Consider the following 15,523-nt stretch of genomic DNA (forward strand, 5'->3'; position numbering starts at 1 on the left):
AGTTTTTGTTTGTAATACAATTATAGCTAATTTTAGGCTATCATTAAGGGCCTTGTTTACCACGCCTTTGAAATTGTTTAAATGGCGCATGTATAGTACCATAAACTTTTATCAGCTGAATAAATCGACAACACTTTGTTGCTTGTTAAAACTATATATTGTGTATATTTGGTTTTGTCTGCTGCGTAAGACCACTGTTTCCTCTGTGTTTTTTTTTTTCCAATCCATGTGCGGAATCAGTTTTTTTTCATATGCACCAGTTTTGTTTTATTTTCTTAAGGGGCGGGGAGTATGTTTAGATCCTAGACCCTCTTAGCTAAATAAGCCATTTTGCATTGCTACCAGTTGGTCATTTGGGTTTTGGCCTATCAACTGTAAGGGCCATTAAGGCGGTCAACGTGTTAAAACTTCTCACCATTTCAGCGGATGTACTTGGCTGGAATAATGAAGTGTGCGGCCGGCCGCGCGCAACGTAGAGGTAACATTGCATAACACAATTATTGCTAATGCTGTATTTCCCTTCCCTTTGGCTTCCCGCTAGTACAGCGTAAGTATACGGATTTACAACGCTAAAATCTGCGGTTCAATTCCCCTCGGTAAGCTCAGCAGATAGCTCAATGTAGCTTTGCTAAGAAAACACGCAAATCTGCGCGTAAGGCGTCGTAAAGGGTCGCGGGTTCGCGCCCGCGTCGCGCTAAGCCCCCAGTCGTGGGGTGTAGATGACGGCTCCCACTATTCGTTGGTAAAGAGTAGCCCAAGAGTTGGCGGTGGGTGGTGATGACTAGCTGCCTTCCTCCAGTCTTACACTGCTAAATTAGGGACGGCTAGCACAGATAGCCCTCGAGTAGCTTTGTGCGAAATTCCCAAACAAACCCTTTTCTTGGAGAAAGTTTTAGATAGTTTAAGTTGGGCCATAATATCGTGAGGCAAATTACTGTAAATTTTAAAGCCAGATTTATATATTATTCGATGAGTACATATTTTGCTGATGTTCTGAAAGCTGCTCGCTCGTCACGACATAATTAAGCAGTATAATACCACTGGCATATTTGATAAGTGGACATGTAACTATGCTGTTCTTATTTTAGTGTATACGTCAGTGACATCACGTTGCTTATTAGAAAGTTGAATGTAGCGTCTTAGACCTTGCTCAATAGTAGAGATGGTCCCTTTATAGAAAGTTAAATCTGTTCGTTTGTCACTAAAAGCATAGCTGCACAATGGGCTATCTGTGCTCTACCCACTACGGGTATCGAAACCCGATTTCTAGCGTTGTTTGTTTCGAATGTCGTGCAAAGCTACACGAGGGCTATCTGCACTAGTCTTCCCTAATTTAGCAGTGTAAGACTAGAGGGAAGACAGCTAGTCATCACTACCCACCGCCAACTCTTGGTCTACTCTTTTACCAACGAATTGTGGGATTGACCGTAACATTATAAGTCTCCGACGGCGGAAAGGGTAAGCATGTTTGGTGCCACGGGAATTCGAACCCGCGACCCTCAGATTACGAGTCGAACGCCTTAACCCATGCTGGGCCATTTCTAGCTTTGTAAATCCGCAAACATGACGCTGTGCCACTGATCAGTTGAAGGTGACTCTTGGCGCTGTAGAAAGAAAATCTAATTATTTATCAAACTTATAATTTGGTTTAAACTTTCTTTGCTTTTGAGATAGTAAAACCGATCAGATTATTAACGTTTTCAAAATTATTATATTAGCTTTCTTATTCTTTTTTCCTCTATTTGAAACAATTTATTTTTTGTATACATAAGTGCACACTCACAGAAAGGTTGGTGGACAGATTTAACAGAATATATTTTTTTAAAGTTCAGGATAGACATAATATTAGTATTTTGTCACAAAATGTGATCATTTGACACAAGCACGTGCATTTCAGTATAGGATATTAGTTAGACGTATAATTTAACACATACTTGGGTGTGAATCTGTACTAAGACATATTCTTGCTACCACCAAAATCCGTTTATGTGCCAACGGAAACATTAGATAATAAACAGTAATAATAATAAAATTACTATTTTTATAGTAAATTTCATATCACACTAAATAAACACATTATCATATGAAAGAGATTATGAATTTGAAATCATAACGCCATGTTAGGCAGTTTTTGTGTGTTTTTTTCCCAGCACTAGGTTTAATCTTACAGAACCATGAAAATACAATTGCATCCGACGACGCCTGTGGTTAATAAACATATATTTTCATTAAAAAAATGTTTCTACCCAAGCATATTGTAAGTACTTTTCAACTATTTGTTTAACCAGTTAACTATACATCAGCTCTAGTAATAATTAGTTCGATAATTATTTACTGTTTGAGTACGGATTTTCATCGTAATATTGCAACCATCTACTGTGCTTATTGTATGGTTTTACTTATCAAAGACAACGCTACTTATATTTAGTCTTAGTGTTTTCAACGCAAACATGGATATACAAGATAAACGGCCTGTGGGAGGACAACCAGTTAGAAGCACTTAACGCCTACATGACTAATATTTACTGATTAGCGGGATTTACTGGCACACTTGTAACGTAGAATGTGTTCAGTAGCATATAGCAACTCGAACCTTGGTCCTTCCAATTAGAAGTCCATTTCTAGTTTAGTAGAACTAGCACCAGATATTGCAGACAAAATTAATAGCCTGATATGCGATGAATACAATTAAGCACCATTTTGAAATTCAGTAATATGTAAAAATAATAAATGCTTTTATGTTCCCCCCCCCCAAAAAAAAACAATAAGATTGATGCCATAAATTTAAGTTTCATATGTAAAATGCACCAGTGTACACATTCCAAAACTAGATTGACTGTACTTCATTTTCTAATGTTAAACAGGTCGAATAAGTTTACCAGGTGATGATGACATTTTAAGGGCCCGGCATGGCCAAGCGTGTTAAGACGTGCGACTCGTAATCTGAGGGTCGCGGGTTCGCATCCCTTTCGCGCCAAACATGTTCGCCCTTTAGCCGTGGGGGCGTTATAATGTGACGGTCAATCCCACTATTCGTTGGTAAAAGAGTAGCCCAAGAGTTGACGGTGGGTGGTGGTGACTAGCTGCCTTCCTCTAGTCTTACACTGCTAAATTAGGGACGGCTAGCACAGATAGCCCTCGAGTAGCTTTGTGCGAAATTCAAAAAAACAAACAAACATCGAATAAGTTTCGAAATAAAACACACTCACTCTGCAATTAAAACCAATAGTTCAGTGCTTTAGTTTCGGAATATACCGCACTACAGATAATTTGAAACCAAGGCACTGTTTGATTTCAAAGAAATGAGAAGAAAGTTTAAACTGTTCATTTTGTCCCTCTTAAAATAATAAATATCTAAAATAAAAAACAAAAAATAAAATGTTGCTACAAAAAACAACTTCATCTGGTAAATCTAATACGTAAGCGAAACTATTATTTTACCGTTTGGACTGCCATCCTTTAGTCGTTGGGTCATGTTCGTTCAATTCAGCTGCAAGGTAATTTTCGTCTTCTCCTGACACCTGGACCACTCTGAAGTCTATTTTGTGTGGCATTTTTTCCAAAAATATATATTAAAAACATGAAGTTAACAAAATCTGACAAGCAACTTATCTGACGTACATGTTAACCCATGGCAATTTTCATGTTTTCCCTCTGTTATCCCCTAACAACCAAAATCCTTGTACATTGTTTCTCGAGCTGATGATTGCCATGGCGACCATGTAACCGCAACAATGTGTTCATTGATACTAACATATAAATTATATTGACAAAAAACATATACAGTTTGTTTTATTTTTTAACACGTTCTAAACGACTATATTTGTTTTGAATTTCATGTACAAACAAAAGCAACTGATATCAGCTCATTTTAATGTCGATACTTTGTGAAAATCGATATCCCAGTGTCTCAACAAAATAAAAATGTTCGCGCAGCGTATACATATTTTTGAATATGTAAATATTATCTACGTCGTACATGCAAGTATCGTAACTAAACGGGTGAGAGAAAATTTATAGGTCGAAGGGCTCTGGTGAATTTAGGATGATAATTAGCAGTGAACAAAATATTTATAATTGTTGTGCTTAGATTTTTTTATCATTAAAATTTATTTTTAATACTAAAGAATAATTTCTTCTTCTTTCAAGTTATCAGTAAACCACTACTAAGGTGTAAATAACGTTTAGAAACATTTTACTGGTGTATTTAAAAATGTAAATATAGTAGAAAACGTTTACAATTAGAGTAGCTCTTAAACACGATTTATCTACAGAAACACCGAACTAACACTCCATAAATTTTTATTCAGTTTATTATTCATTTGTTACATGTAGTTAATCAGATAAAAATATTTCAGTTTATTCTGTCGCTTAAATCTTCAACGAGATATAGGTCTTTGAAAATATACTGAATGAATGAATAATAATTAAAAAATTCCTACACTCAACAGTGCTACGAATCATTATCGGGATTTTTAACATAATACCGAAACAAGTATTAAGGAACAATACATATTGGAAACTGTACAAGCCAATGAAAAATAGTGTTCTCTTCTAGTAGATTAATTTTTGATTAATGTTAGCCCTATTTATTCAACCTGTAAGGACGTGCTGCATCAGTTTTAGGGTGTACTATTAATCAATAATTCCAAGGTAAAGATATGTTAACACAAGATTTCTGTGGCAGGAATAGAAAATTTTGATTTCAAAAATAATCATCTCTTTGGAAATGAAATATAAATCGTGATATAACTAAGTATACACAAAATATTTCATTCAATGTCACACAGAAAAAAAAAATGATTAAAAGCAAAACGAGACACGAACCTGAAATACACCTGGTAATGTAACACGTTCCGTTTACCCCTTTCGTTTATGATTTATTAGAATCCCATAAATATACACGTTTATTTTTAAATTTTAAAAACAAGTACTCGCTACACAGGCATGCTATAGAACCCTGATTGGGTGTGTAGCTGGTTATACATAAAAATTAACTAGACATACAAAAACTAATTCTAAGACATTTAAGTAAGAGGAACACGACAGTGTGTATTTAACGTTAATATATATAAATAAATAAATCTTGCACATTCTCCAAGATCAAGAGAGACAGTATACTAAAACAAGCATAAATCGGTGAAAATAGTTAACTATATGCCAGACTGGGTTACATGGTTACTTCTTAGATAGGTGGATAACTTACATGGCTGAAAAATACACAAGAATGAATTAACATTGTCATAAAAGTATATTCTTAAATTTCGTATAAAAATACTAGGTTTGTGTATAAGTCTAAAATGTGTAAACATACCACTCGTATAAATTTGGCTACAACACTATATGAGGTCTTCGTTTAGAGTTTTTAAAGTTTGGTCTCGTATCATTATGTTTGCTCATAACTTACTGTTCTTCCTTAATAACAAAAAAAAAAAACCCGACTAGCCTTTCGTTTATGATTGATTAGAAACCCACCGATATACACGTTTATTTTTATACTTAAAAACCAAGTATTCACTATGAGACATAATAGACAATCCAATGATTCAGTATATAGCTGTTAAGCACATAATAAACAAAAGGTATTTGTGTATATTTGAATGAGCATTTTTTAAAATTTCATGCACAATTTATATCTACTCGTATGATTTATTCCTATTGCACGACTTTTCCACATTATCACTAGACTCGCACACAAGTGACATGGATAATCATTGTTATCGAACTCACTCCAAGACAAAAGTTTGTTTCTTGCGAGTTAGAAGAACTAATTGTTATCACAGATATTTCTTGTGAAGTCAAGCTGGTAGCTAATTGCATGTCTTGGAAACAGACAATCTTTGTAAACTCTGCTAGAATATTTTACTGGAAACAGCTGTTGCCAGCAAAGCCCAAGCAACTGTATCATTCCAAATCAAGAACTTAACATTCTAGTTACAGGCATTAAAAATAAAATCGTTAAAGTATCATATTCATATAATACATACCAAATGTTGTCATGGCAACAGCTAATAAATGTAAAGTGTATAATTAAAATTAAAAGCACTTAATTTTATCACACTCATATTCCTCAATTACTACTTTGTTATAATTCATGTGGGGTTCTCCCAACAAAATTTGAATCATTTCTAAGTGTAGAATGTGGAAACATACTATCACTTTTATCTTGTTTCAGCTAGTGGACTGTAATGTCTGATGTACTCAGAAAATATTTTCAAACTCGTTTGAAATAAAATTTAAAATAATAGGTAATGTGCCAATTATGGTACAATTTGAAAAATCTATGAAATAATCTCATTTTTCTGGTAAAACGTATAATTTAACAGTTCAATGGAAACGTTTATTGGGTCAAATGGTATCTTAAATTGTCACCAAGATTCCTAGTGTATAAATAACTCAAGCATCACAGGATGAAAGATCACATGGTTTTTATCATGTAAGGACAGTTCAAAATACATAATACTGAAAAAAAGAAAACTATATAAATAATGTGTGTTTGATACCTTTAAAACAGGTTATTAACTAAAGGATAACCAATAATTATACTATTGTAAGTCTCATGGTCAAAAGTTGCACTTTTCTGTAATTCCTCCAAAACACTTCTATTTTATTGCATTTACTAAAACACCAAGACTGTAAGACACAATGTTTCAAGCTTTAACTCTCAATAAAGAAAAAAAAGGTTTGGTCTACTTTAACATTTGACAGAATAACCAAATTCTTACAAAATTATATAAAACTTGGAAAACAATCTGGCCATTCACAGCAACTCTTACGTTAATTAAATTGTGACTACTCCAGACATGTATTACAAACAACATTACTAATTAACATTGAAAATAACTTCAGATCAAGAATTCTGATTGAGGTTTCACTTTTTATTCACTAATAAGTCTATTATCGTATAAAACACCTTCTCACAACAGATCTATACATCATGTGACTGTTTCATTATCATGAATAATGCCAGCTATTTTATACACAATCCAGTATATATACATATATATATACACATGTAAGTGAAACATGCTGTAATTATAGATAAAATAACAAAACATGCTGGCATAAATGCTAAACCCATTGTGTCTTACAGCTTGCATTCCACATTAAGCTTGAGCAGCCAATTCATTTTCTACAGCTTTTCTATACTCTGCAAAACCTCCTTCTATGGTATGTACTGTCCCTTCTCTACACACCCACAGTTCCTTGCATACTAACTGAATTAGTTGTTCATCATGGGATACCAACACAACTCCTCCCTGTAAGAGTACAAATCACAAGCTTTACTTCAGACTATGGGAAATTACCAACTGTTAAATACAAATTTTTCTTTATATTTTATCACAAAAGCAAAGCAAAAATAACTTACAAACATAACAATTAAATAGTTTTTCCAGACTTGTTACAAGCCTCACTCTCAAGTATTCAAATCCAAATACTCTATTCAGAGATACATTACCTGTTAATATTAGTTCTATTCAGATACATTACCTGTTAATGTTGTTTAACTCTTTAAACCAATAATTTTTTGCTTGTTCTACTTGAATTATTCAAATAGTCTGCTAATAATTATCAGGGTTTATAAACATAAAACTTTCAAATTTCTTAATTTTATAGATAACAACTTAAGTTTTCAACCAGAATAACAAATCTTATGGGTTGCTGTCACCACCCAATGGGTAAATTGGGATTTATGGCCAGATGGTTACAGTATCTGATGGAGTCTAAGAAGTCAAAACTGAGTGAAAATGGAAACTACAATAATTAACCCTTTCACAACAGATTATGGTTCAAAAGCCATGTCATCATGTTTGTTGACTTACATTCAAAATTTTATTGAACTGATATTTTATGAATATGTCAATATGTTTGGAATCAAACTGTAGATAATTCAAACTAATGTTATATACGAGTTTTTTAATTTAGAAGTAAATATCTATTTCAGTGTGTCATGTGGTATGTTGAATGCAGCACTTTTTAAAATTAGATATTTGTGATGTCAGAATACTAAGTCTGTAGTTTCATACAAATTAGGAACTCAAATTACTAATATTTACAAGTTAGAATATAAAGTAAGAACCTTATATCTTTTTATTTTACTGAGATATGGCTCATGTACTGAATCAAACATGGTGGTTCACCTCTTTCAATTTTTTTAAACGGTTCATTATATACTCTTACTACAGTATATGACATGCAAATAACCAATCAACAGCTTAAAATGTCCCCTTTGTGGTTTTCTCAGCTATTTTAATCTAGAAAAGGCTACCGTGTTCTTTCAAACCAAGATTTCATGAGGGTATATTGCATGTTTAGTCTACTGAAAGTTTCATATTTTTTAAAATTTAAATACATCTTTGTTACTAATGGAATTCTATGGTATCAGTATAATGTTTAATAATAGAAATGTGACTGTATAGTACTAAATACCAGTTAGTCCACTAAATCACAGCCAAAAACAGGAAAGACTAAAGGCCAGTTTTATATTATTGGATATATAATATGAGTGCATGTTCACCACATCAGTGCAACTTGTATAATGTTAGCTAGGCATGACTGAATGGTCAATATGATAAAAAAATAAATAAATAAATAAATAAATAAAATAATAAGTGTGTGCATGTGTAAACATGTAGTCATTCTATGGTTATGAGGTTGGTTAAGTGACAGACTCCACATAGTTTGAGTATAGAAATTAAAATATAATCATACATTTCAAAAATATTTAGGAAGTTTTTGAGATTACATAAACAATATTTCATATTTTTGGAATGAATAATAGTTTTTTTAATCATAAGACGAAATCATTTTGCACTTAGACTAGTAACAAAAGACAACTTTCACAAACAAAGCTTTGGTAAAAATATTTAATTAAAGAATCTAATTCCTATGTTCAAAATATATTTGGAATTTTTACTAAACATTTATCAAATTTTGTGAAGATAGATGTTCTGCATCAAAAGATATAGTGCAAATGTATATATGAGCTTGTGTATATTATACCAATCTTGTAGTGAAAGGGTTAATATATACATTACTTTTTTTAAATATCCAAGATCTTTAATATAAAAACACTTGTGCAAAATAATATGAAAATTTGTTTTTTCTTAATTTCACCTGAACTATTACAATACCACAGCTGTCTTACCGTAAATCTGTTTAATGCTTCTCCTAAAGCTTCAATTGTCTCGACATCTAGATGGTTAGTAGGTTCGTCCAGTATAAGGAAGTTAGGACTGAAAATATATCACATGCATCGTTTTATATCAAACCATATACACTGTTTATCTTAAAACAGTTGATGAAACAAGCAAGCATGACCCTTCACCTAAACCTAGCAATCCCCAATTTTGAAGTTAAAGACAAGAGAGAGGTCTTCAAGACCTCCCACCAACTCTTGAGGCAGTCGTGTAAATTTCTCCAACCAAATATTGGAAATTGATCATCTCCATTTTAATGTATTCTAATCCTTTAGATGTGGAGCAAAACTATTTCTGGCAATCATAAGGTTTAAACCATATAACGTCAGATCTGTCGTCCAGGGTTGCTAGACACTGGTACCATACTACTTGATGATTGCGATAGTGTACAGTGTTGTGACTAGTTCCTACAAATGAGTGCTTGTGTTACTGTATAACAAAGTGTGACAACCAGTTACTATGTGAAATGCTGCTTACAGTGGAACTACAGTCTGTTTGTGGTGCTGTACTACAGATGTTTACAAAAGATTATTAATCAAATTGAAACCTTTGGTGAGTAGAACTAACCAGAAAGTAATTTTAATTCTTAACTATAATACTAATACTACTTTTTAATTCTACTAATAAATGACCTTATAACACTTCCTTTTCTTTCATTTAATTGAACACTCAATATTACACTTCAGTTTCTTTCACCAAAACACAGACAGTAACAGTAGAAAGCTTCAGTTGATTTAACACACTTGTTACAGGCAGGTCTCAGTGCTCATGTCACCACGTTTTAAGAGTCACATTTAAAATTTCATGAAACAAACTTCTTAATGATGAGTGTATATGAATAAACTTGGCATCAAACCATTGCTAATTAAGTAACATGTCAATGTTAGTTTTTTTAAGTTCCTAGTTTTACAAGAAAATATCTGAAAGACTACAAAAATCAGACCCACTTATCAGATACTTTCTTCTGCAAATTACCAATACCTCTCTGACGCTTTATACTATATTATTTATAAACTCCAAAAAGTCAAAGTTGTAATGCAACAAATTAAATATTACATTCTATTATATACAGAGAATTGTCTGTTTCATATCCATTTCAAAAACCTTTCTTGTAGGAATCACATTGATAGGCTTAGCTTAATTTTTTGAAAGCTTTTATCTCATAGTTAAAAAGCGAGAAAAATTATGATAATTATAGAGCATCGTTTGCTTTGTGCATGCTATTATTCTGTGTTCTTAGGTGCATTACTTAATTAAACAATAATTATTTGGTGTAGTAGTGTAATTAGTATAAGAAGTAGACTTAAGAGTTATTGACAATAGCAATAAATAAAAGACTCAGGTAAGTACTATATTTCTTATTTTCATGACTATTTTTTATTTATTATTGTGAAAGTAACAAATATAAATAGAAACTTGTTAGGTTAGTTTACGTAAGATAATGAAAAAATATTATACTAAAAAACTTCACAAGATATGCTCACAAGCAGCTTCCACATTACGCAAGTTTATAAAATAACATGAGATGCATGTGCCAAGTGATCTACAACTTGTGGGGCAAAATTATTGATTAGACATAGGTCAAAGGGCAATAAAAAACTAAATCTAGGTTGAAACAGATGTATACTGTTAAGAGCTTTAAGCTATTCAGAATTAATTGTGGTTTCCTGTTATAATCTGCAATCATTCTATAAAGAAAAAAAAAGGGTAAAGTTATTTCCTAATTTTTTCATGATGGTTGCAAGTTAAGACAAATCAACCATCTACTTATAGAGTCAAGGTGGAGAAACAAAACAGATAACATTTTCCTAAAAAAGAATAACAAAAATTGTTTGGTATTTATTTTGGAAGTTTTAAAGATTAAACAAATAAAGTTACAAAATTTTCAAATGTATTTTTAATCTTACCATGAAAAACATTTTGCACTTGGAACAGTTAATGCTCTATAACTTTAAACATTCAGGGTCAAATACTTGGTAAAAATTCTTTGGTTTGTCTACGTAAGACTTGTAATATTTACTAAGACGCATGAACAGTGTTGTGAGGCTAAACATGTTGAAATTATAATATGAAAACACTGGGGTTGTGAGGTTGGTATAATCTACTGAGCCCATACAAAGAGTTAAATAAAACTGATTTTGTAGTATGTGTTTGACCTTATACATTTACTGAAATTAAAATTTATTTTATAATCCAATACACACACTACACAAATTAACAATATGTATTTGTCTAAATCTTTAAAAGATTTTCTTTAAAAATTCATTCCTTTTTTATCATCCTAGTCTTAGAAAAACCACTGAATTATGTTCACAAAGGTGTACTAGTTCTATCTGTAATTACTACTTACAAAAGCATAGACATTGCAGCAAAAGCAACTCTACTCTTCTGTCCACCAGAAAGACTTACAATAGGTTGCAAAGCAAGATCACCTGTTACACCAAACCTTCCTAATTGTCTTCTATATTCTTCTGATGATTTACCTAGTGAATATAAATTTTATCACACTTAGAAAAAGCTAAAGTATAAGAAATCTTTCTCATTGTCTGAATTCTGAAAAATAGATGTAATATTTGACCTTGAAAACATTATCTTTCATAAATTATGATAAAATGTTTAAAATACACAACTTCAGACACAAGGATTAATGTACGAAACTAAAGATTTGTAAAAGTGGATAGGTGAGACACAAGTAATCTTACCTTTTACTTTTAAACGTACAAACAATTCAATTTACTTTTAATGGGTACAAGCGTTTTTGGTTTTATCCATTTTACACTTTGTATTTATAATAACTGTTCAATGTCTCACAACAGTTGCCAAAATTACATTAAACCTGTATACCACTTGACAACTCAAAAATAGGAACAGAAGCACAGTGAGTTGCTTTGATAGAGTTTGGTATTATCAAACAGAAGACTAATTACACGTGTTGTACGCTTTTTTGATTTATACCAGAAGAGTTTCTCATCATGAAAAACTTATCTGGATCTCCAGATGCTACATGGCCAGTTAACATCTACTGTCACTGCTCTACCATCTTTATCACGCCTGTTGTTGTGGACCACTCTACCATTCTTATCTTTTCTTTGTCATCTAAATCCTCTCTTTCCATATAGTGGTTGTGTTCTCTTGATGGTAAGGTGCTTCTAGCTCATTTTGAAATGTATTATAACAACTGCCAAAGTGATTTATTTGTAAGGTATTAACTTTTCATTTGGTCTTTTGACATATGGATGTGTTGATGGTTGGCAACCTGAACACAAAGTTCTATAAGACTGTACACTTTCTTAAGACAGTGCTGCCAAACTTTCACAATGTGCATGTGTGTTTTCACTTTAATACACTTCTTCGATAAATATGTCAGGAAACCACACATCCTGTGCATTTTATAGACAAACCAGGATTGTGGTCATGAGCAAGCCCATAGAATATACTGTGAAAGAGATAGTATAAACAGAGAGAAGGTTAGTGTAGTTTAGTGTTGACTGCCTGCATTTCAATTAATCACATACCCGGATAAATTACTTGCTTCTTACAATCATTTTAGGTTAATTTTACCAATTAAAACCTCCAATACTTTTAGGCCTAATAATTGTGATACAAATTATGTTCTGCAGTTGTTCTTTTCACACTCTTTGTAATTTGTTTATTTCACATTCAAAATCAGAGGTGTGTGAGAATAGCATTTTTGATGTATTGTCACCCATAAGTCACTACTCAATACCCATATTCAATACCAGAAATTTGTTTGTCCAAGTTGTGTTGTACATTGAAAAAAATAAATCCCAGAACAGTTGGCCTATCAAACTATCCTTATGTACAATTGTCATTTAAATGTAAAGTAATATGTACATGTGAATATGGGGAAGGGGGGGTGGTCCAGTAAATTTTATATTTGACATTTAACCCACACATATTAATAGTATAAAATCCTGAGTTAAGCCACATTTCAATAAAAGTAGTGTTTATTAGGTGTATTTCAAATTAACTACAAAGCATCATAGATTTTAGAGTAGACCTGGCAATTATTCACTTACTAATTCTACTGATAATACTTGCCCAATGTGATACTGATTAAATTATCTCACACCTACCTGGAAATTTTCCAGCTAAAAATTCTACTGATGATACAGACATGTCTAACTGATCAACATGATGTTGATTAAAGTAACCGATCTTCAAGTTTCTGTGGGCGTGACGGAATCCACTTGTGGGTTCAAGTTCACCTGTTAACAGCTTTAACAAAGTTGTCTTTCCTGACCCATTGTCTCCTACCTATAAATAAACCAAGGAATGAAATAGAAATTTCTTGTTAGCATCCATATCTTACACATCCATTTTTATTTTAGTCTTTTGTTTTTATCTTTACATACGAGGCTTTGCAAACAGAAAGTAAGACTGATAGATGAAGCATCCTCACTACAATATGGGTCTTACTTTTGCAGTCACCTATAGAAAGAAGGATACATCTTGTATCCCATATTATAGCTCATACACTGACAACTCATTTTTGGTTGTGTCATATTTTCTGTTTTAAGTATGTATATGATGCATACATACCAACACACAACCAGATTTATACTTAAGGTATGAACATAACCTCTTAAAATACTTTTAATATTTACAGTTTCTTATTGAGCACAAAGCTGAACAATGAGACATCTTAGTCCTTCAAATCTTAGCATCATAAGCCCTCAAACTTATTCCTAACTGCTATATGGCTTTATATAATGGGAATTTAACTCCATGTGCCCAGTGAAGGATCAAAGTGTCTGTGGTACAACTTTTACTGAGTGCCATTCAAGAGGGTATTACATATTTAATGATAGTTATCAACTATTTGTTTTACCCCACAATTCTGGTTTAGTGATAGTTTGTGGTAGAAATCAGTAAATACACAACATAGAGACAAATATATTTTTTCCAGTATCCATTTTAGAAATCTTTAGAGGTTATATAAATGTAATGTACAATCTGTACAATGGACAAAATTTTTTTATACCTTGCATAACCACCACCTAGCACTACTGACTTGTTAAAGTCCACGTCCGATTGATGTCTTAAATTCACAGATTTATCTTACGAACAAGTAGTTTTATAACAGACATGATTTTGTTTTGCATACGGACTTGTACACTTCACGTAAAACGTGTTACATGCCATGTAGATCCATAACTTATTTAGAATTAACATCAACATACCTTCTCCAATAATGTGATCATTTGGCTTATACTTAGGTTAACCAAGTATCTTTAAACCAATGCACATATTTGAAAATTAAAAAACCTTTCAAATTAACGAACAAAGAACTTTGAAACAAAGTATCAACTTAACTTGAACAATCACATGGAGGATATTTCATATAATTATTTACATGAAAAAAGAATGAATGAAAACACAACAAAAATTAAAATATTATTCAGATAGTGCTTTAGCTTAATACTCCACAATGTATATAAGAAACTGTATACTACAAACCTTCAAAAAATGTTCATGGGTATAGCTTTTTGGTACTACCAAAAAGCTGTGCTGTAGTAGAAAGCTTTATTTATCCTGAACTGAGATAAAAAGAATTCCATAAAAAGACAGCAAAGTACAAACAGATTCTACAATTGAAATTAGCAAAATTACTTACTATACAGATACGAGACTGCATGTTGGCCGATACATTCACACGACTTAAAATTGATATACTAGATTCATAGTTGAAAGATACTTCATCCAACTGAAGAACTGGTGGAGAAAGTTGTTCAGGATCTGGAAACCGAAGAGTCACAGTAGCTTCTTTCTCCACAGGTTTTAGCACTGGTCTATTGGAGAATTAATATTAAATATTGTCAAAACTAGTCAACTGAACAATCAATATTAAATATCACCATAACCAGTCCAGTTGACTCATTTGTTGTTGCAAATTATGTATTTTATTTAATATTCAGTATCTTAATGCCCTGTAGCTAGCTATGTAACACACTGTAGCATAATGGCCTATATCTATATGTAAATGTATACATTATGTGTTTGAACTCTCTGGATACAGACTTGGTCAATTTGACCAATTCTATAACCACTGTGTGACAATTAATCCATCTACACATGTTGGAGTAGGGGTACATGTGTACATATTATAACTAACTGTACTTAATGTATCTCATGAAATTTAACACTTTTAATAAACACTGCAACATTTTATGCACAAAAAATTTGATTTTTGAAAAAAATTGTCTTGCTACTGATTTATTTGATACAGTAAAGACTTAAGTTCACAAATTAAAACTGATTTTCATATTAAGAATAAAAATGCTTCATCTTATATTTTTATA

General features: G+C 32.1%; 2 protein-coding genes across 5 annotated transcripts in view; both read right to left on the reverse strand.

Annotated features, from left to right (window-relative positions):
- Nucleotides 1-3,715, reverse strand: part of LOC143230591 (centrosomal protein of 104 kDa-like) — a 56,598-nt gene extending 52,883 nt beyond the window's left edge. For 2 of the 4 annotated variants that reach the window (XM_076464398.1, XM_076464400.1), the window contains exon 1: nt 3,442-3,712. In XM_076464398.1, the coding sequence (XP_076320513.1) occupies nt 3,442-3,554 (113 nt within the window). In that variant the 5' untranslated portion in view covers nt 3,555-3,712. Of the gene's footprint in view, nt 1-3,441 lie in introns of all 4 variants that reach the window. The other 2 variants (XM_076464399.1, XM_076464401.1) reach the window with 2 other exon arrangements.
- Nucleotides 3,716-6,413: 2,698 nt separating this feature from the next.
- Nucleotides 6,414-15,523, reverse strand: part of LOC143230593 (ATP-binding cassette sub-family F member 3) — a 34,565-nt gene continuing 25,455 nt past the window's right edge. Inside the window, exons 14-18 of the mRNA XM_076464402.1 lie at nt 14,839-15,013; nt 13,298-13,478; nt 11,551-11,683; nt 9,149-9,236; nt 6,414-7,259 (exon numbers count right to left, since the gene is read on the reverse strand). Of these exons, the coding sequence (XP_076320517.1) occupies nt 7,107-7,259; nt 9,149-9,236; nt 11,551-11,683; nt 13,298-13,478; nt 14,839-15,013 (730 nt within the window). The 3' untranslated portion in view covers nt 6,414-7,106. The remainder of the gene's footprint in view (nt 7,260-9,148; nt 9,237-11,550; nt 11,684-13,297; nt 13,479-14,838; nt 15,014-15,523) is intronic.

This window comes from Tachypleus tridentatus, chromosome 10 (genome assembly GCF_004210375.1).
Source record: "Tachypleus tridentatus isolate NWPU-2018 chromosome 10, ASM421037v1, whole genome shotgun sequence".
NCBI lineage: Eukaryota > Metazoa > Arthropoda > Merostomata > Xiphosura > Limulidae > Tachypleus > Tachypleus tridentatus.